This window comes from Leptodactylus fuscus, unplaced genomic scaffold (assembly GCF_031893055.1).
Source record: "Leptodactylus fuscus isolate aLepFus1 unplaced genomic scaffold, aLepFus1.hap2 HAP2_SCAFFOLD_70, whole genome shotgun sequence".
NCBI classification, from domain to species: Eukaryota; Metazoa; Chordata; class Amphibia; order Anura; family Leptodactylidae; genus Leptodactylus; species Leptodactylus fuscus.
The window spans coordinates 414,959-435,907 of record NW_027440735.1 but is presented as its reverse complement, the minus strand read 5'-3'; the positions used below and the strand labels follow the sequence as shown (position 1 = coordinate 435,907).

At 44.4% G+C, this 20,949-nt stretch overlaps 1 protein-coding gene across 1 annotated transcript; it reads left to right on the top strand.

Moving 5' to 3' along the window:
- The first annotated feature begins 1,454 nt into the window (after positions 1-1,454).
- Positions 1,455-19,612, top strand: LOC142188724 (proteolipid protein 2-like). Its single transcript, XM_075261962.1, has 5 exons — positions 1,455-1,657; positions 12,976-13,131; positions 15,709-15,804; positions 17,938-18,028; positions 19,268-19,612. Exons 1-5 carry the CDS (start codon positions 1,562-1,564, stop codon positions 19,285-19,287), a joined length of 459 nt encoding a protein of 152 aa, XP_075118063.1. The 5' UTR covers positions 1,455-1,561; the 3' UTR covers positions 19,288-19,612.
- Positions 19,613-20,949: the final 1,337 nt, after the last annotated feature.

The window sequence follows — 20,949 nt, the reverse complement described above, 5'->3', positions numbered from 1 at the left end:
GATGACAGGACATGTGCTGTGACTAGGCCTCAGGGACCATGGAGGGAGGAGGAAAGCGCTTGCTAATGTTTTCCCAGGGAACTGTACAACAAGCCACTTCTTGTCAGACTTTGTCTTCAGTCGCCATGGATACTGGGAGTGGTTAAATCCAGGGATCCTCTGCGAGGAGAGATCTAAATAGAGCGGCCCTCGAACTGCGCCCACCACATTCCTGCAGCTGGCCACAACTGACCACTGACCTTTCCTCAATTACCTGCTAATTCTTACAGAAGCGTGTCACGGAGCCATGGCCAGGCAACTAGCAGAAGACTTGCCAGAATTCAACCCAAAATTTGTAATAGGTGGAAAACCTACGTAGGCCGAGGCCACAAGTTACAGAAAAGCTGCTTATTTTGCTGCAGATTCTTCTGTTTTGTTTTTTACAAAGCCATATATTACTAGATCTGTGCCAGTGTCCTGAACTATAGGGGTATTACTGATCAGCCCCTTCCATGCCAGTCTCCCGTGTGTACAGGGCAGCATATCATCTGCTCTTCTCTACCTGTATCGCAACATAATCCCTTCTGTGCCAGTGCCCAATTCCATAGGGGCATGGCTAATTAAACCCATTCCATCCCTGCCTTCTGTCTTGTGCCAGCGTCTATATGGGCATTGCTACTTAAACAAATCTGTGCCAGTGTCTTATACTGCTTGGGCATGGCTATTTAACCCCTTACGTGCTTTGTCCTTTATGCACATTGCTACCTAACCCTTTCCATGCATTGATACATAACCCCGCTCTAATTAACCCTTTTAATGCCTCCTCCTGTACGTGTGTTGTTACATAACCCCATCTGTGCTACTCTCCTATACTGAATAGATATGTCTAATTAACCCTTTCCATGCATTGCTACATAAACCCACCTGTGCCAGTGTCTCATACTGTGTGGGCATAACCAATCAACTCCTTCCATGCTTCCTCCACTCTGTCATTTGCTTCATACCCCTTTGTCTATAAGGGCCCTATACTGTATTGGCTTATACTGTAAGGGCAGAACTCATTAACTCCTTCCATGCTCTCTCCAGTCTGCACATTACTACTTAACCCTTTCCATGCAGTGTTATATCCTACATATGGCATGGCTAATTAACCCCTTCCAGGCTTCCTCCTCTAGGTGCATACCTCTTTTATTCTCACCCTTGCCTCCCCCATTTGCACTGCTACATGCCCCCTTCTGTGCCAGTGTCGTGGCGCTGCTGGTTAACCTCTTCCACACCAGACCGCTCCTGTATGTGCATCCTCCTCCTCCTGTAACCCCTTCCCTGCCAATTAACCCCTTCCTCCCGGCCTCCCTCCAGTAAGGACATCCCAGAGTTTACATTGTCGCAACTTGTTGCTCCTGAGAACTTCCGACAACAAGCGGCGAGCATTCCTGCGCTCAGCCCCGGCCTCTCCTCCCCATACACGGCAGTGTGAGCCGCCTGCACACACCCCTGCCAGCCCCTGGGAGTGCCCGCTGCCCGCCCAGTGACAGCTCCCCACAGCGCCTGGCCAGCTCCATCCGTGCCCCCGTGTGCCAGCATGTCGGACTCAGGACCCGAGCAGAGTGCCAGCTGCATGACCCTGGCCAAAGCCTATATACGGAGCAGGAAGGGAGCCATCCTAGCAGCAGAGATAGTAAGTGGCAGTGCCCAGCTCTCCCCATGGCATGGCACTCTCTTCTCTCTGCCATTTTCCCTCTCACATTCTTTTCTACTTCTTGCCCTCTTCAGTTTGTCTATGCTCTCACCCACTTTCTATCCCCCTTACCTCTCTACCCTCAGTTTTGACTTCCTCCTCTCCCCTCCTCATCCTCTCCCACCCTCACCCTTTGCTTTTTATGACCATGTGTTGTTGCATCACCAGGGGTAGAAGACTTCTGAATGAGATCTGGTATGGGTGCCAGGGGGTAGACATGGGCAGGGCTGTGTCATTTATCAACTGCTAGGTCATGCCATGCAAGTATGTAGTGTGTACAGTGGCATAAACTGAAGCACACTTACAACTGTTGTACTGGGCATCCTAGGTGTCAGCGGAGGGGTTTGCCCTTCTGCAGGGTATTTATATATAGGGTGGCCCATGCCCATTTACAACTATTGTACTGGGCATTCTGGGTGCCAGGAGGACTGCCTCTATACCCCGAGCAGGGTATTTATGGACAGGGTGGGACATGCACATTTACTTCTATTCTACTGCGCATCCTGAGTCCTAGGAAGGGAAGAGGGGTGGGGGTCTCTGTCCTGAGCAGGGTGTTAATATACAGGGTGGAACATGCACAATTACAATTATTGTAATAGGCTCCAGGGTGCTTCTCTGCCCTAAGCAGGGTATTTATAGTATATACAGGGTAACAACCGAAAGCCTAGCTATGCTGTTAACACTAGAAGGTTTCCCGTTGTGTAGGAAAATAAACATACAGTAATCCTTCTATCTTCTATGAGAAAAATAAAGGCTTGTTCACACTGCTCAGGTGTTATTGAGGAGGAAAGGAAAATATTTCTGCAGTTTCCACCGTTACAGCCAAAGTCAACAGCAGGATCTCTGCTGGATGTGACTTGTACTTGTATTCTGACCCTTACAGGGAATACAGTGGTGATGGGCGCGTCAGGATTTAAGGTTTTATTACTTTCCGTAATTGTGCAGGCATCCTTATTTTCCCTGTAGTATTGGGGTATATTCACACACGGCAGATTTGTTGCAGAAAGTTGTCCTCATTCATCTGAAGGGATCTTGCAGAAACTGTATGGAGGTTCACGCACACGATCAGGATTACATGCAGACTTTCTGCACGTGGTTCAATACACACCGTAATCCAATAACATTAAAATCAATGAGAAATTCTATTTCTTATGTGCAGGATGCATTTTTTCTTGTGGAAATTGATCTATGGTGTGGATTGTATTTCTTTTTTTCCTAGTGCAGATTTTTTTTAAAAACTATCTTGAAAACCCACATGACAAAATCTGCATGGACATGTCTGAAAAACACAGTTAGGGCCCGTGCATACGGAGTTAACGCGAGCGCATTTTAGCATAATACACGTGTATAGAATACACGTGTAAAGATAACACTCCCATTGACTTCCCATTGGCGTGTAAAAAACCGCGCCAAAAACCGCGACGTGTATTTTAACATGTTTTTTACACGTGTGAAAAATTTCATTGAAGTCAATGGGAGCGTTATTTTTACACGTGTATTCTATGCACGTGTATTATGCTAAAAAGCGCTCGCGTTAACTCCGTGTGCACGGGTCCTTAGGCTAAGGGTCCATTCACATGGAGTTTTTTTGGCGAGGAAAAAATCCGCTTCAGGAATTAGTAAATGTTTTTTTCCTCCAGCACAGTGTACGGACCTTGAAAACACTGCTAGCGGTTTTTCCACGTGATTTTTGCCAATTCCACGTGGATTTTCCGCCTCCCATTGACTGTGTTGGTTTTTGTAGACAGTATACGCCTGAAGGGTCCATTCACATGGAGTTTTTTGGCGAGCATTTTAGCGCTGAATCTGTGTCAGAATCCACGTAGAAAAAAAAACCTCCCCATAGAGTTGTATGGGTTCTGCTAGCGGATTTTTTCTGCTACTGGAAAAAAAGAACTTCCTTCAGGCGGATTCTGCCTGCAAAAACCAACGCAGTCAATGGGAGGCGGAAAATACACGTGTAATTGGAAAAAATACACGTCGAATTGGCAAATTTCCTAATTCCTGAAGCGGATTTTTTCCTCCCCAAAATCCTCACCAAAAAACTCTGTGTGAATGGACCCGAAGGAACCTTTTTTTCTGCCAGTGGAAAAAAAAAGCTAGCAGAACCCGAACTCTATGGGGAGGCTTTTTTCCACGTGGATTCTGACACGGATTCAGCGCCAAAATCCTCGCCAAAAAACTCAGTGTGAATGGACCCTAAGGCTTAGGGCCCCATAGGCCGGAACCACCGTGCTAAAGCACTGCGGGAATAGCCGCAGCATGAACACATTGCGGTTCTTCCCACAGCGCTTTGAACAGAAAGTTCACTGAGTTTTTCTCAATTATACAATTATATCTATGGGAAAGCCGCCGGCGTTTCTGTAGATATAATTGACATGCTGCGATGGTTCTGGAAATCGCAGCATGTCCGCGCTGCAATTTTTTTCCACAAAGTGGGCATGGGATTCGCATGAATCCCATCCACTTTGCAAGTACTGTAAAACGTGGCAATTTTTCCCGTGGCGTTTCCGCCGCTACCAAATTGCAGCTTTTCTGGCCCCGGCCTTAGGCCACACATTGCGGAAACACAGCTTTTTTTCTTGCAGATTTTGTAGCAGTTTTTGAGCCAAAGCCAAGAATGGCTACAAAAGGAATGGGAAATATATGGAAATATAAGGCTAAGGCCCCATGTTGCGGAAACGCAGCTTTTTTTCTTGCAAATTTTGTTGTGTTTTTTTTTTTTTAGCTAAAGCCAGGAGTAAATTGGGTAGAAGGGAGAAGTATAAGATCTTCCTCTATATTTCCCAGTACTTTTGTAGCCTTTCCTAGGTTTGGCTCAAAAAAACGCGGTAAAATCTGCAACAAAAATGCAGTGTTTCCGCAATGTGGGGCCTTAGCCTTAGGCTGGGGTCCCACGGGCCGGAAACACTGCGATTTGGCTGTGGCAGAAACGCCGCGGGAAAAATCACAGTGGTTTACAGTACTTTCAAAGTGGATGGCATTTTTCAAGAGACTTCTGCTAGAAATCTCATATGTGTGATTATACCATTGCATAGAGTAACAGACATCCACAACAGATGTAAACAGAGCCGAATGCTTGGTCATCCAACAGCTATCTCACCCAGCCCCTCATACACATGCATGCTTGGCTCAGCAGATTGACCTTGTGCCTTGATTGTAGTTGGCGTTGTCAACCAATAGCTATTTCACCCAATCCCTCATACACATGCATGCTTAGCTCAGTAGAGATTCAGCAGATGAAATCCGACTGCAGTTTGAGGACTGGCAAAAGTTGGAGGCCCACACACAATTAAACCCCATGGGTTTATTTTTTTGTCTCCCTCTGGATCAACACTGTAGGGTTATATTTTGGACTTGATGGCCCTGTGTCTCGATCTAGCCTCATCTACTATGTTACTATGTCATGTATGCTATCCATTATTACAGATCCATAATAAAGCATTGCACGGAGACCATATTTATGGTCTTGTGTATGGGCCCTAACTGAAACCATCAGCACGTTTACGTATTGCAGCCAGCGGGTGCCCTGGCCAGAGAGACAGGGTGGTGAAAGTCCAGATACTGGGCATACCTTGCTACATATCCTATGAAGGTAGTGACTTACGGTACCTAGTCCATACTAGACGTAGCTGCAGATTATACCAGGATACAAGACAAGGACATATCAGGATAGCAGAGCTATGTTTGAGGTCCCAGAAGTCATGTTTTATTTGCAAGCGTTGAAAATACTGGAATAGATCCATGTCTTATCACTGATATGTCATTGCCGTGATATAATCTATGAAACGTGTAGCAACGTAATCCTTACACAAACAGACTAACTTCAAAGAAGCATGGTATCTAATAAATATTCCTGGAAATGCAAAATCGTGTACAAAATACGTGGTCTATGAGACATTAGAGACCGAATTACTAGAGGAAAATTCACATACAGTATATAGTCATTTGTAAAACCGTATCCTATGACTCATTCATAGTAATATAAGGGACGTTCCATCAGGACAGTACACTGGTAAGAGGTCCGACTGCTGGGATCCCAAACAAGCTCAGGAATTGGACTAAGTCCCCCAGTTGGAACAGAGCTGTGGCCACACCTGTGTTTGTCGCTTTATTCAATTTTTTGGGGGACTTTGGGCAATGTCGGAGTGCTGAACGTGCCTTCTCCAGTTCCATACAGATGGAAGGAGCGGCAGTGTACAGCTGGCAGACTCATGACCTCTGTTCTTGTGATCGGTAGGGGTCCCAGCAGTCAGATTCCCCCCCTGATTTAGCAGTTATACCCTATACAATAGATAAGGGATAATTTGTGATGACTGGAATACCCTTTTAAATGACAGTCAATTGAAACAATAGACCAAATGTAGAAAAGCAAACTGTGGCGGAAAGCACTATGTAATGGTTTTGCAGCAGCCGTAAATGAGTTGAACATTTGTGAAATTAAAGGGGTACTATATATTTTAATATGTTTTGCATGAAGGAAAGAACATAAACCTTCATGCATATGGCAGAGCTAGGTCCCTATAACGCCATAGTACAAGCTGTATGGTGCCTCTATATGGTAACATATTGTTGAACTATCTCTCCTCAAAGCGATGTACAATGGTATTTGACACACAGGGTATGAAGACACAGTATGGCCCCACAGATGTATATGGCTGCTGTTTTATGGCCTTGTACAACTCAGAACCTTAGTATGGCCAGGTGTATATGACATGTTTCACTTGGAAAAATGGCGGCCACGTGTGCTTTATTCCTGATATTGCACCATTTCAATGCACCACAGATTAGGTGATATATTGTCTCATTGTGGGGATCCCACCCCCACTGATTAGTAGAATGGGGGTCCCAAGCACCTCATTACCTCTTACAGCAAAACAGTTTTAATAGAGTAAGGCTGCATTCACACAGAGTAACGCCAGGCGTCATTTGTGTGTAATTTGTGTGTCTTTTACGGCCGTCATAAAACGTTTACATAGAGTTCTATAGGAAAAGACGGCCGTCATTTACGGCCGTCATTTACGGCCGTCATTGTAAAGTGGAATGGCGGTCGAGCATGTCTGACAAAGGTGTTACCCTCAATCTGTCCTGCCATTGAGGATTCAGCCGCATGTGGTTTCTGGAGGGCAGAGCTCTAACTTGAAGCTTCTGGGCCCCAATGCAAAAATTTTTATGGGACTCCATTTATCATGTGCTATATAAAATACTGGTGTCTTCTCATATTATAGAGAGACCTTTGAAGCCCATATGGCTCCAGGGCTGAGTAGCAATTGCTATCTCTGCACCCCCTGCAGCTAGGGTCTTTTTGGGTTGCGTGACCGCACCCTGAATGGCGCGGCAGGATGCATGGGATGCCCGGTCTAGTGATCAGTGGTGATCCCTGGCGATCAGACTTTTATTACTTGTGGATAGGTAATAAGTGTTCATTATGGGGCAACCCCTGTAAACACTGATTTGGGGACTGTTGCAGTCCATGTGATGAAATTACTTGGCCATATCTATTCAGACAGCTGTATAGCTACAGTAGAAACCTATATACATACTTGTAGTCGTGCAAATGTCCTGTAACTGTCACCTACTCCTGCAGCCCCCGAGATTATCACTCTGTATCCATACTACATGCATTCTTTACTATAATACTCTCTAGACCCCCCCTTTATAGCTACTTCTATAGGCGCTGTCTTACGACATCCTGTCAGACATATTCCCAGCTGCCTGACTCATGCTTGGTGTTTAATATTTTACAATCTTAAGTAACCACAGCCCCTTAACTTCTGCAGAGATTGCCATCCATAGTGCTCGCTGTCGCTTCTTCTAGGGAAGGAATGAGTAATATACACGTAGGGAAGAAGTTTCCTGACACACCCAGGCCTCACGAGCACTAACACACGTGTAAGCTCGCAGTGCACACCGCTAGGGCTTTCCATTATCTAAGCCCCCCCCCCTGTCCTTATAGGCAGATTTACTCATTTTGTAGTCAGCAAACTTTACTTTGTTGCACTTTTTGTATATAGCACGTGGGTTGCATTAGACGCATGTTCTGTCAGCACAGTGACTATGATATCCATATAGGATCCATGTATTTCAGTTATTCACCTATTTTCAATTCTTGTGTTGGGGTATAGCCAACTTTCTTCCTATGCCCTATTAGCGCACATGGATGTCACCAAAGCAGGTGCCCATTGTGGTTCTTCCCGCAGCACTTTTCCCAGAAAGTCTTCCTTTGCGGACTTTTTGCTTCTATTATACCTATATAGAATAAGCCAACGTTTCCGTAGGTATAATTGACATGCTGCGATTTACTAAAACACTTGGGTTTTTGATATCACAGCATTTCCGCAGCAGATTTTTTCCTGCAATGTATGGATGGAATTATCCAGAATCCCATCCACTTTGCAGGTACTGTAAAACGCCACGGTTTTGCATCTGCATTTTAGCTACGATAGGCCCTGCCTTAAAGAGATTTTCCAGATTTATAATTGATTACTTATTCTTGACATGGCCTGCGGAAGTGCTGCTCAAACAGCTGATCCGTGGGATCCCAGGTGTCAGATCCCCAAGAATAGGATAGGTATAAAGTCCCAACAAATTTAAGATTGCTATCGGACTGAAAAGTAAGCTTTTGTCACTGCCTCCCATTGAAAACAATTCCGACATGTGAGCATACTCTGAAAGTAGGGCAGGGCAATTGATCGAAACATAACAGAAACCAATCCGAATAACCGTGATTTTGTACATGTTGGTCATTTCGGTTCGGTTATTACAGTGTTCGTGAGCTATTCTGCTGTTACGTTCAGTCCGAAACTGCTATTATTATACTCTGGGGTCTCTTCTCCTTAGTGGAGACCCGTGGGAGGTGAAAAGAAACATTAAAAAAAAACAGTTACCCACCTCTCCTGAGCTCTAGTCTTGTGTTTTCCTGAATGAAGTCAGGTGGCTGACGTGACGTAAAGACGCAAACATCATGACTTGCGTAACACACGTAAGTGGTTCCTGACGTCATTCTGGAGGCCTGGAGAGGACCAGTACCAGCGCCAGAGCCCAAGACTGTCTTTTATGCTTGCTCACCTTCCCTGGGTCTTCACTAATTATACTCTGATGGAAGGATTCTGTGGTCCCACCCCTGGGAAATAGACCATGGTATCCTTCAAATGTAATTCTGCTGAACCATTATTGAGTTAGAGCCTGGGCCAATGAAGGATCGATCCTCTTATGGGCCAGTCCAACAACGCATTAAAAGTCACTGCAATTATGGGGTCATTACAGGCAATACGAGAGTCACAGGTTCAACTCCTGAGACCGGAATTTTTAAGAGGAATCTGCCATAGGTTGCTCATTTTCCCTGTACGGATCACTACAGGTACCGGTCTGCCAAAGCAAGATCAGCTGCTCATAGTGGTCTCGAATAGGGGTCCCCATCTGTTATATCCAAATGCTCTTACGACAGCTTGGCCGAGCGTTTATGTATTCTGCATGTGGCAAAAGCTGATCCCAGACAGCTCATCTTCACTGAGTACAAAAGCATCGGGCATGTAAAATTCTAATATCCTAATGCTACTTTCCCACAACATCTAGTGTAGGAGAAAAAGTAAGGACACCCCATACACTGGTCAGTTGGTACTGCTGAGATGCGCAACTACCTATTTTACTTTTCCTCTTGCATGCAAAAGGGTTGTAGAAGCTGAGATATGGGAAGCTGTTTGACTAGGTCCTAATATGGGGATAATGTCACTCTTTAAGGAGAGACCACCTATTAGGTGTGTGGAGACTTATACAGCCATTGTCACTCCACTGTAAGGGATCATGAGAGGAATATGCAAATCTGTCTCCCAAGATGTAAATAGGGAGACAGTGCCTCTGTTATGCTGCTCTCTATAGGAAGCACCCTGAACAGCATGCAGACTTTCTGCATAATGTGGGATTTTTACCAAGTCAGTTTCTCAGCTACGGACGGCTGTTTCGGTCTGGTTGGACCTCGTCAGCACAGTGTAGAAAGAACTGACTTGGTAGAAGTGAGAGGCTGAGAGACCAGATTATGGGGATAATGTCACTCCTTAAGGAGAGACCACCTATTAGGTGTGAGGAGACAGATTTGCATATTTCTCCCATAGGTCCTAATACACAAGCGATGCTATATCTGTTCTTATATCTTCCTGAGGAATGGAAGGAACAAAGCAGTCACTGGTGATTCATGTCTCTGTCTAAAAAATAGGAACTCTACTGAGTAAAATATCTATTTTTGACTCCATTTTGCTGTTTAGAGAAAGAAACCAAGCTTGTTTTCTCCATGTCTCTAAGAGGTAAGCTATAGCAAGAGTACGCCATCAAACAGCTCCCTATATCTCAGCTTCCACAAAATTCTGAGTGCAATAGACAGAATATTGGTGCTCATAAACGATTAAGGGCTCTTGCACACGGATCTAACGTCCATTAAAAACAGATATTGATGTCTGTTTTCGATGGTTATTTAGCATCAGTTCCGTTCTCTTTTTGATGGACGAGTGTCATTAGTTTTGCATCAGAGATGGATGAATTTCCTTGATTCTTTTTTAACAGACTTGTAACGGATGACAAAAATGGGTCTAATAAACTTACATTGAGTCCGTTTGACTGTCAAAATGGCCAAAGATGGAGCATGGCAGTTTTTTTGACGAAATACAGACGTGAATGGACACATTGTATTCAATGTGCTGTTAAAACAGAGATATGACGGATGCTGCAAAAATATCGGCCACATTTTTCATTGTTATGCACAAGAGTCCTTTTTCTTGTGTATGTAGGATATTATTGTGTATATTTATGTCGTGTACATGAACAATAAGAACCGAGAGCAAAATCACTTGTTAATAAATATATTTACTAGAGAGGATTTGTAGAGTTTTCCAGGCTGAAACCCTAGAGACTGAAAATGAATTTGCTACACAGAAGAGGGCTGAAGACTATGTAGGCGGCAGCTAAGATTCCTCCAAGAATGAAGGATTCTTCATTCTACAGTCAGGCCTTTATTATCACCAGAAGGAGAATGAAGCTAGATCATAGAAACCATCAGACAAGATTTGGCATCATACGGAGCGGCGCTCATATCTGCATGTAGATCTACTCAAGATGTCCGTATACTATACAACATGCAGTACTTGTCAGGCCCCTCTTTAGGTCCGTCAGTGGGCTACTTCACTACTATGCAGTATAGGCAGCGCTCAGGTTCCTTCCGTGACATGGAATTTGCAGACAGCTGCCACCTGCCGATCTTATGGCCACCAACGATGATGGCCCAGTCTGTGGAGGATCATGTTGCCTGTCGACTGAGAACTAGACATTAAAGCTTAGGCCTTATTCACATGCCAGACATCCATGAAAAACTGGTAAATGGCAGTGTCGGACAGGCCCGCCATAGTACCAGAGGAATCTCTAGTGAACCCTGGCTCTAACACAATAATAGTCCAGAAGAAGACACCCAAATTCAAAGGGTACTGTGGTCTATTTTTTAGGGGGGGTGGGCCCTAGAGTAATTTTATTTGGTGGTCCAAGAAACTTCACAGTTTTTTTCTGGCCGGACACAAAGTCGGACAATGTAGGACTTTGTGTCTGTCCAAAAAAAAAAAAAGTTTTCCCACAGAGAAGCTGCAGGTGGACACTGGCGTTTTGCTTTTAAAACCCATACAAATGAATGGGTTTTAAAACTGCCCACCGGGAAGTCATCCCCTGTCCAGTTTCGCTTAGGACGGAAACCCGGCTGAATGACACAGGGCGGACACAAGCGCAAGTGTGAACGTTCCCCTGACTGGGTCTCTCTTCCTTTTGGAGGAGCTGTTCTGGTTTCCCAGGTCATATCACTAGGTTTCTTGAAGGCCAAGCACCAATCTTTAAGGAGTTACTTTCCAAAAGGTGGCACTAGAGCAGGGGTTGGCAACCTTCGGCACACCAGCTGTTGTAGACCCACAACTCCCAGCATGCTTACTTGCTCTGCTGTTCTTGGACCTCCCATGGAAGTGAATGGAGCATGTTGGGAGTTGTAATTTCACAGCAGTTGGAGTGCCGAAGTGCCGTGTGCCCCATGCATTAGACGAACAGTTTTCTGTGAAGGAAGACATATTTGCACAGTATTATTTAGAAACAAATATATATTTTGTGGTTATTTGACATATGGAGCAGTCATTTGTTTTTTACATGCTTGTTTTTGTTCTATATGGTACTATTGTTTGGTAATTCTACATGTAGCAATGTACATTGTATTAATTCTGCCCTATTGGTGGGAGCACCATATAGCATATATAATGAATATTACTTGGGCAACCTTAAAGAAGTGGTATTTGCACTTTATACTTGGGCACTGTTGGACATAGAGCAACATCCAGTATAAACCTACATGCATGCAAATGTGTGCATGTATGAATGTGTGAGAAAACGGCACAGACCACTGTCAGGGTCTGGGTTTGCTAGGTGGGGTGGCATAGACACAAAAGTCCAGATTCTTTAGTCCAAAACAAAGGTAGAGTTTTATTTTCACTCAAAAATATAGTGCAGCAACAAAAGGAAACAATACAAAAATAAATCCCTGCCCGGCTAGGCACTAACTAAACACAGAATAGGTTACCTCACCTAGAATAGCAGAAATCAAAAGCCAGTAGAATCATTCAGGACACAGCACCAAAAATATGACCTCTCTGCCAGAGTCTGATGCTGGAGCTGACTTCTTAAGCCTCCTTGATGAGGAGACTCTTGACAGTTGAGTCACTGCTGGAACAACCCCAAAGTGTGGACTGGAGGGGGGTGGAATGACAGGTCCCACTACCAACCTACCGGCAATTCCTAAAAAAATCCAGCCCAATAAACAGAACTTTGAAATAACACTCAGCAGACTAAAGTATCTGCTGAGAACAAACATTCTTTCTGGAGTTTTCTCATCTCACCAACCTGAGTAGTCTGGGTGAGATGTACACTCCCTCCATTACCTGACCAGCCATCGGCTTACACTGCATATGGATGATATCCGTATGTCGTCTAAACCCTCCACGGCGGAGCTATTCTTACTTCAATTTCAATTCATTTCAATGAGACTTGACTAAACAGACATGAACAGGACCTGTCCTGAGTTTTGTCCCTGGGCTCACGGCCTCCCCATATGGATTTGTGATAATACACGGGTGTTTGTACTGAGCCATGAGAATATAATGTATGCAAACCATTAAAAGCCCTCAGCCTGCTTAGACTGCCAATGCTGACATGCCATAATTCTGCTATTTTATTTTTCTCCTCAGGCCATTTGCATTATTATCCTGATTTGTTACGCTGCCTCAAACACTCCTGGATACCTTGGGGTTGCGATCACAGAACTCATATTCGCTGTCATCATCTTTTTCATCTTTGCAGCTCGCTTTGACCAACAGGTTTCATTCATTCACTGGGGCTGGACTGTAAGTATTGATCCACTCTGTAGAAGACAGATGCCTTATGAAAGAAGGGGGTAACTTCCGCTGCTCGGCAGGGGTGTAGGCATTATTGGGTTGGCCATGGAATGCTTTCTGTAGAAGTTTATGTACAGTCTTAGAGAGATTGGAATCACATGGTATAGATTTTTCTCTAATGTCCCTAGTGATAAGAATTATCTGATAATCTTATCTACTGCATTGCTTGCATGATGTGTGACTTTTACAGCCTTGACCCTTGAGGCGTTCACACACAGCAGTTATTACTACTATACAGATGCCTCTGACGGTGCCCATGTACATGAGATCAAAGTGGCCGACTACCTTATGTGTATCCTTTGCTCTTGCTGATGAATAAGCACGAGCACCCTGAGGCCCCATGCACACAAACATGCTTTTCGCGGGTCAGCATATGGGCCGTGAGCAGCAGTAACTCCAGACAAGTCCTGTTATGGTCTGTTTTGCAGTCTGGGCTCATTCATCTAAGTGCATGGAAAGCAAGGACGGCACCTGGATGCCATATGTGTGCACGGACCCTACGGTCATGTGCACATAGCCTTAGGCTTCTTAGGTATTGCTTAATGTGAATGCGTTTGCCAAGTAAATGTTCCCTGGTAATACACATGAGATAGCTGTCGGTTACATGCTTATATCTCTGATAGTTATTTCTCCAATTCTCCCTATACACATGAACACTTGGCTCTGCCAAGCATCCATGTGACCTTCATGGGGAGAGGGGAGGAAGCCACTGCCAAACTCTTCTGATAGCGTATTATTCCCCTGACAACAAATGGATCAAACAGTTCAAATGTCCTTAGCTCCCTGGATATATGCCTTCGGGGTAGAGTCAAGAAGCCTCCCCCATACGAGTTAGATAGACAACCAGTACCGCCAGATTCCTCAGGTTATGCTGACACTCACTTGATTTGTCTGGCCATCTTAAGTATGTCTCAGACGTACACTGACTTCACTTATACCTTTCAGTTTTGGGATAGTTATGCAGGAATTCTGGCATCCTAATCCCTTGCAGTATGTTGAGGTGTCTTGGTGGTCTCTGCTCGCAGTCAGCTGTTTCCTATTATAGTGCTATGGTATTCTATAGCATACAGTGAAGCAAACAGCAATGAAATGGAAGGAGTTTTTATAGGTTGCTGGCTAAGCCTAGATCCTGAAAATCCTGTCCAAAACGAGGGGTGTCCGTTTTTACTATATTGAAGGATCCATGAAAACGGACAAAAGTAGAACATGATCTATATTTTGACAATCCGTAAATGTAGACTAAGTGTTATTTCATCCATTCAGGAACTGACAGTATTAGCTCAGATGTAAAAATCTCTAAAGAAGGAGTGAAGCTTGGATAAGAGGAGGGGTCTCTCTGTTCTAGCTGCCAGTCTTCAGTCCTTTCATGCAGTAAAGCTGTGAAGTTTAAAGGGGTACTCCACTGAAGATGAATTTATCACATGGTGTCCTGCTATTGGGCACATGTTCTTTTTCCTGCATCACAATCACAGGGGAAATAGTGCATTACACCATTTCTATTGAGATCAATATGCAGGCCATGTCATACAAGGATGCATCAGCCCTCCGGCACAAGTGATGCTCTTTATAATGTGCCAACACTCTGCCTGATGGATGGGAGTCCAGATGGTGACTATTATTTTCTACAATCCTATAAACATTGCCACCCGTCTGCCACCAGTCTTGCAAAATCTACTCTACCAAATTATATACACCTTAACAGCCCCTATCAGCACACCCTGCACCTACCTATCCTTAGGCTGACAGTCTTATTCTGAGGGACAGCGCAGTATGGGGGTTGTAGATCTGTGCAATGGTTGCTGTGGGTCCTGTACAGAGAGTATGCAAAAATATTATTCAGCTACAATTACAGAGTAAGGAAAGCAAAGATACCTGTGGATGAGCTGCAGGAGGCAGGCAAGGAAGCCTGGGCTCAGCCGCAGCAGCCATGGGTGGGATTGGCACATGTCAAGTAGCACGGGTGGTGTTTACAGTGGGGGAGCACAGAAACCGCTCCAAAGCCACTAATGTGAAAGTGTGGCATTGTGGATAGTTAACTAGTCTATATACAGGATTGTTACGCCCTCTAGTGCCAGTTTGTAGGTTATGGCAAGCGGATTATCCTACAAATCAACCAAACACATGGAGCGTCACAAAGTATTAGGTCTCTGGACCACGTAGAACACCCCAAAAGGTTTTATGGGCAGGTTTGGCTCAAAGCAAACAATGCATGGATGTGCATGAGGTACGCACTAGAACATGGGGTGTTCTGGGTCTTCTTGGCCTTGAAGCATGGGACATAGGTAACTATTAGAGGTTGGAGGATGACCCTCAGTAGTGGAAGCCCTGGGAAACTACTCATTTTATTTTGCTTGCTTATATAGCACCTACGTATTCCATAGCACTGTACAGATAGTATGTACTAGTAGGTATCATCTATGGGTACAGAGTAATAATGTATTCAGAGATGAGTGCTTGTGTATATATATATATATATATATATATATATATATATATATTCTGAACCTCAATCTGCTTCCTTTCTAGGATTTTTTACGTGCAGCCATAGGTGGCGGTCTTTTCATAATTCTCTCCCTAGTGTGTCTAATCCGTGGTGGTGATGGCGCCGGTATTGCCGGATCGGTAAGTAACAACCTGTACGGGATGTGGTCTGATATTAGCAGCATATATGACAGAGCTATTCATATTCTCATCCATATTGCGCCCCGTATAACTTTAAACCTACCTGCCTAATATTATTATATATTATGGATCCATGCTGTACAAATCAGTATATAACTCCTCCTGTCTGCTATAAGCTCGTACTCTATATGTATGAAGGTTACATAATCCATAAGAAAAACAGCCAAATCCAAACCCCGTGTGAACCCGGCCTTAGGAAGCACTCTATGTTCACATTACCCTTACAAATGTGGGTTAGTCTCATTTGTCATAGGATGACAGCAACTGACATTAAAGGGGTTATCCCATTATATAGACTTATCCACAAGACAGGTGATAAGTGTCTGATCAACAGTCCCCTATTGATCAGGACTAAAAGTCCCCCTAAGGCCTCCTTGTGAATGGTGACCTTCTGATTAGGCCTCCAGCGATCGGATACTTATCTCTCAATCTCTGTATAAGGGATAAGTGTCCATAATGGCACAGTCCCTTTTAGGGTATGTTCACACAGAAACAATGAGCTAGAGGGAAAAAACTGCTACTGAATCCCATTGAAAAAAAAAAAGCGGCATTATGTATAAGGGCTCATTCACATGGCGGAAACCTTTTCCGCTGTGTGAATTCTCAGGGCGGCAACCCGTCACAGCATCCCGCTCCTGATTAGGCCCGAATGAATGAGCCTAATCAGGAGTGAGTCTTGAGCCACGGAATCCGCGGCAAGATAGGGCATGCCGCTTCTTTTTCCCGCTAGCTGAAAAAAATGCTAGCGGGAAAAAAGCGAGGGAGTTCCATTGAAATGAATGGGAGTCATTTTTACAGGCGGATTTTGAGGCGAACTCCGAGTCAAACACTGTATGAACATACCCTTAGGGCTATTTCACATGGAGTTTTTTGCAGGCGGATTTTGATGCGGAATCCATGATTTTTTTCTGCTAGCTGGAAAAAGAAGCGACATGCCCTTTCTTTCCACAGATTCCGCGGCTGAGACAGCTGCGGTATTCACGGTGCGAGACTTCCTCCTGATTAGGCCCATTCCTTTGGGCCTAATCAGGAGCGGGATGCTAGTGCACTGCATTGGCATTCCGTTGCGGCTAGCCGCGCTAAGAGTTTCCGCCGTGTGAACATATCCTGACTCTGTCTGTGTGCCATTCCCATTGATCTGAGTGAATATAACATGGCGGACGCTGTCTTTTGCATACAGGACTTATTTTCCGTCAGAAGAGTAAAAACATGACAGGAGAAAGCTTCCATCCTGTTTTTTACATAAGGGTGAATGCAGACTGACACCTGATGGAGGAGGCTCTGTCTGAATCAGTCACTTAATGTCTTTTTCTCTCACCCTATGATGGATGAGAACAATGGTCATTAAAGGGGTTGTGCAGCCCCAAATTGATTTTTTTCATACTGATGACCTATCTATGTGATCTGTGGGGAACCCAAATAGATCAGCTGTTCCAGCATAGACAGGGGGGCGCATGCAACACTGGTCCTATTTAAGTCATAGGAATAGCGCAGCAGCCCTGTCCACTGCTTAGCGGTCGGACACCCACAGATCACATCCTGTGGATAGGTCATCAGTATGAGGACTCCATTTGGGTCCAAATGTGAACCCACCCTTGTACAATGATCCAATATACTTTCAGTGTCAATTTCTTACAGGTTTTTCTAGATCTCCTTCTGTCCTTCTTTATTTACTTGTAGTACGTAAAAGACTATGGTCATGTGATGGCACAGTGGTGCACGGCTCGTGACAAGACAGGTGTCTGAATACTGAGCAGTGACTGTAACGGACCGTGCACCTCTGTGTCCATCACATGACCATGGTCTGATTTTTATCATGTGTCAAATTTATTGTGTGTTTTACACCTCCATCTCAAAAAGCGTGCACCATTCTGTTGGTGCAAGATATTGGTGTAAGAAAAAAAAGTTTCTATTGTGTCTAATAAGATGTGTCAAACATTCTGCGCCACTGTGATAAACCTGGAGCAATTTCTAGCTGTATTGTCTAGATCTGTGCTATTTAGGACAGTATTAATAATACCGCCCTGATGTGTCTTACCTCTATGCTCCATAAACTACTCATTTTGTTTGCAGGTTTTTGGGCTTCTGGCGGGGATCCTGTTCGCTTATGATGCTTTTATCACATTTCCTACACTAAAGAAAACACACTCACAAGCTGCAACTGGTAAGTTCCCTCAGGGGGATATATACGTGTCCCAGTACGGGTGTCTCATCTGCTATTATATATATGACTTGTAGTATATTCTTCAATAAGTCCCAATGCACACGGGGAAATCTGGGCTGGAAAATCTAGTCCATACATCGGTTGGGTTTCCTGGTCTAATCCTAGTCAGGAGATGGGTCTTCATACATTATAGAGATCTTTGATGCCGGGAGTCTCTAGATCACTGTGATATAAGAAGTCCCGCTCCTGACTAGCTTCAGACCAGGAAATCCCACTGACGTACAGACTTGATTTTTCAGCCTGAATCATGTGCATGGAGCCTAAAGCAGCAGAAGCACCAGTTCCCCAAATCTCAGCAGCCTGTTGCCATATAGAGCTGGATTCACATGGGCCACCTAGTGGCGAAAACAGGCTACTATTTTATTTTTTTTAACATGTTGAAGGAAGTAGAGGAACTTAGTCATATCAAGTGAACCAGGAAATTGCTCCACATTATTTATGCTGTAGATTTCCTAGAAATAAATGACTTGGCGCACATGTACTGCTGTGCCGCTCTCTAGTATGGCGTTACATGGCCTCTGTGTAATGTCATATAGGTTTAGTAGGCTGTCATTTTCACAGAGAAGCTGTAATGAAGACTTTCTTTGGGGATAGGGCGGGCGGGGACACCACTGAAGAGTCTTATAGAGCCGTATGAAATCTAAGGCACCCTGGGGGATAGCAGAGACCTCAAGCACCTCTATAGAATAATAGTACAGCTCTGTATAAAATGGAGCCATCCCATGGTGATGTATATGTGCCCCTCCACTAATTCTGGAGCAGTTTAAAGTTTTTCTCTCTCCCCCACCATTTTTTAGCAATTAGTTCTGTTAGTTTTGGTACCCGATATGCTAACTAGACTCTCTATTGTCAAGTGAGTGGTGTCAGGCAGGAGCAGGCAAGGGGGCGTGACTCTGAGCTCTGACACGGTCAGCGTCTTATTGGAGATCAGAGTCACACTTCCTTACCTGCTCCTGCCAGACACCTGCCACTTGACAATAGAGAGTCTCATAAGCATACCAGGCACCAAAACTAACTGCAGTGTCAGAGCCAATTCCAAGTCATAAAACAAAGGAGTAAACCAGGAGAAATAGCCAGCATTCAGAGCCAGGAGATCAGAAAGACAAGTTCCTCAGTAGAGTAAGTGTCCAACAAATGTCTGCCATGTCCTAATCTAACCTGTTTCTCTTCTTTCCCCAGAGTCTCCTGATAACATCTAACATTCGTTTTGTACAAGTGGGAGGGATCGCATTGTCTCACAAAAGCTACAAGTCCACAACATGCCATTGACCACCCACGGCAGCCGCCCCCGCTGATGAGGAATGTGGCGGCATAGGGAATATTACACCGCAGTGTATAAGGTCTCTGGGCGCACAGATATACATGTGCATTATACCAGTAGATGAGTGGGTGATGGCAGTATATGTGTGCTAGTTTGTTAATTATCATGTGTCCACTAGAGGGGGTTGTTTTACATTGAAAATTAAGCTTTTGTTTTTTTAATACATTTGCCACAGTATATGAATAAATGTATCTATAACCTTATCCGTCAGAGTGTTAATAGGGTTGGGGGCAAAGGGTGGATGTTGGGAAAGCTGATACATGTCTGGTTAGTATTCGAGTGGATGGGTTTAGATGCAGCACTTGGCACAACCCATGGAGTGGCCTTTTTTTGTGGAAAAATAGCCCAGGATCTAGCTCTGACTTCAGTAAAATACAGTGCAAATTGGTCACCCTAAGAGGACATTCACACATAGGAATTTGACGCTGATTTGGGAATTTATTCAGATTCTGTGTCTCATTATTTTCAATGGGAGGCAGAAATCGCAGCATAATGCTGAAAAAAATAGGTGTCCTGCTCGATCTTACCGCAGATGCCGCAGCTCAATCATCCCTTCATCTGGGCCAAATCAGCAGCAGAAAGCAGGTATCTGGCTGCCGGATAATAGCGACGGAAAATGAAGAGGAATTCCATACATGCTCACCAAACATGTCATATCATTGTTGGTTAAACCTGACAATTGTTAGGATCAGCAAACAGGAAGCCATGACTCTCCCACAGGCTGCAAAGCATGCATGGGGGGGGGGGTGTCGGGTGAGATAGCTGTGGGCTTACAAGTATGGCCAGCATTACAGATTTTCGCTTGAAATGGTTTATATGAGACATAAACATTGATGATGTATTGGAGCAGTTGATCTGTGGGGGTCCCAAGTGTTGGACCCCCCCACACCAATCATATATTGATAACCTATCCTAGTAGACATCATCAATATTTAATCCTCAAAAGAAGACTCTTTAAAAATGACATAAAATATAACACACTGGCTGACTGCAGCCACCACTAGAGGGAGCTCATTATATACTCTTGTACATTGAACTCCGTATACAGTAAGCTACTCCTAGTGGTGGCTGCGGGTAACCAGCATTTTATATCCTCGGAAGAAGCTCAGTCTGCTCACCTGGTGCAGTGTGTGAGGCCTTAGAAAAATTGGTCACTATAAAGATATTAAGAAATGGATGAGCACAGATCCTAAAAAATAATATGATCAGAAAGCTGTGCCTGCTTGACCCACTGGTCCACTCATATGGGGTGGATGTAGGGCCCCTATTCTTGTGCTCATTGGGTCCCAATGGTCAGTCCCCTATGATCATGGCCTCTCTTCGGGATAGGGAATAAGTTACAAACGTGGTACAAAGTACCAGCTGATGACATTTCCATTCTAACACTCGATTCCAAAGCAACCATTTTGTCTGATACCGGATGTGAGGATCACTTGGTCAGTGTATATACCATATATCATACAGCACATATACAGGCAGGTTGCTGTGGTAAACACATTCCCCGGTTTACACGCCTGTGACAATGACAGTTGTCAGTGAC

Bases quoted from the DNA above. Each gene is read 5' to 3' on its own strand.
- LOC142188724 (XM_075261962.1), top strand. From the start codon at position 1,562: ATGTCGGACTCAGGACCCGAGCAGAGTGCCAGCTGCATGACCCTGGCC. The intron at 1,658-12,975 runs GTAAGTGGCAGT...TTTTCTCCTCAG, and splicing joins CCATCCTAGCAGCAGAGATA to GCCATTTGCATTATTATCCT. The intron at 13,132-15,708 runs GTAAGTATTGAT...CTTCCTTTCTAG, and splicing joins TCATTCACTGGGGCTGGACT to GATTTTTTACGTGCAGCCAT.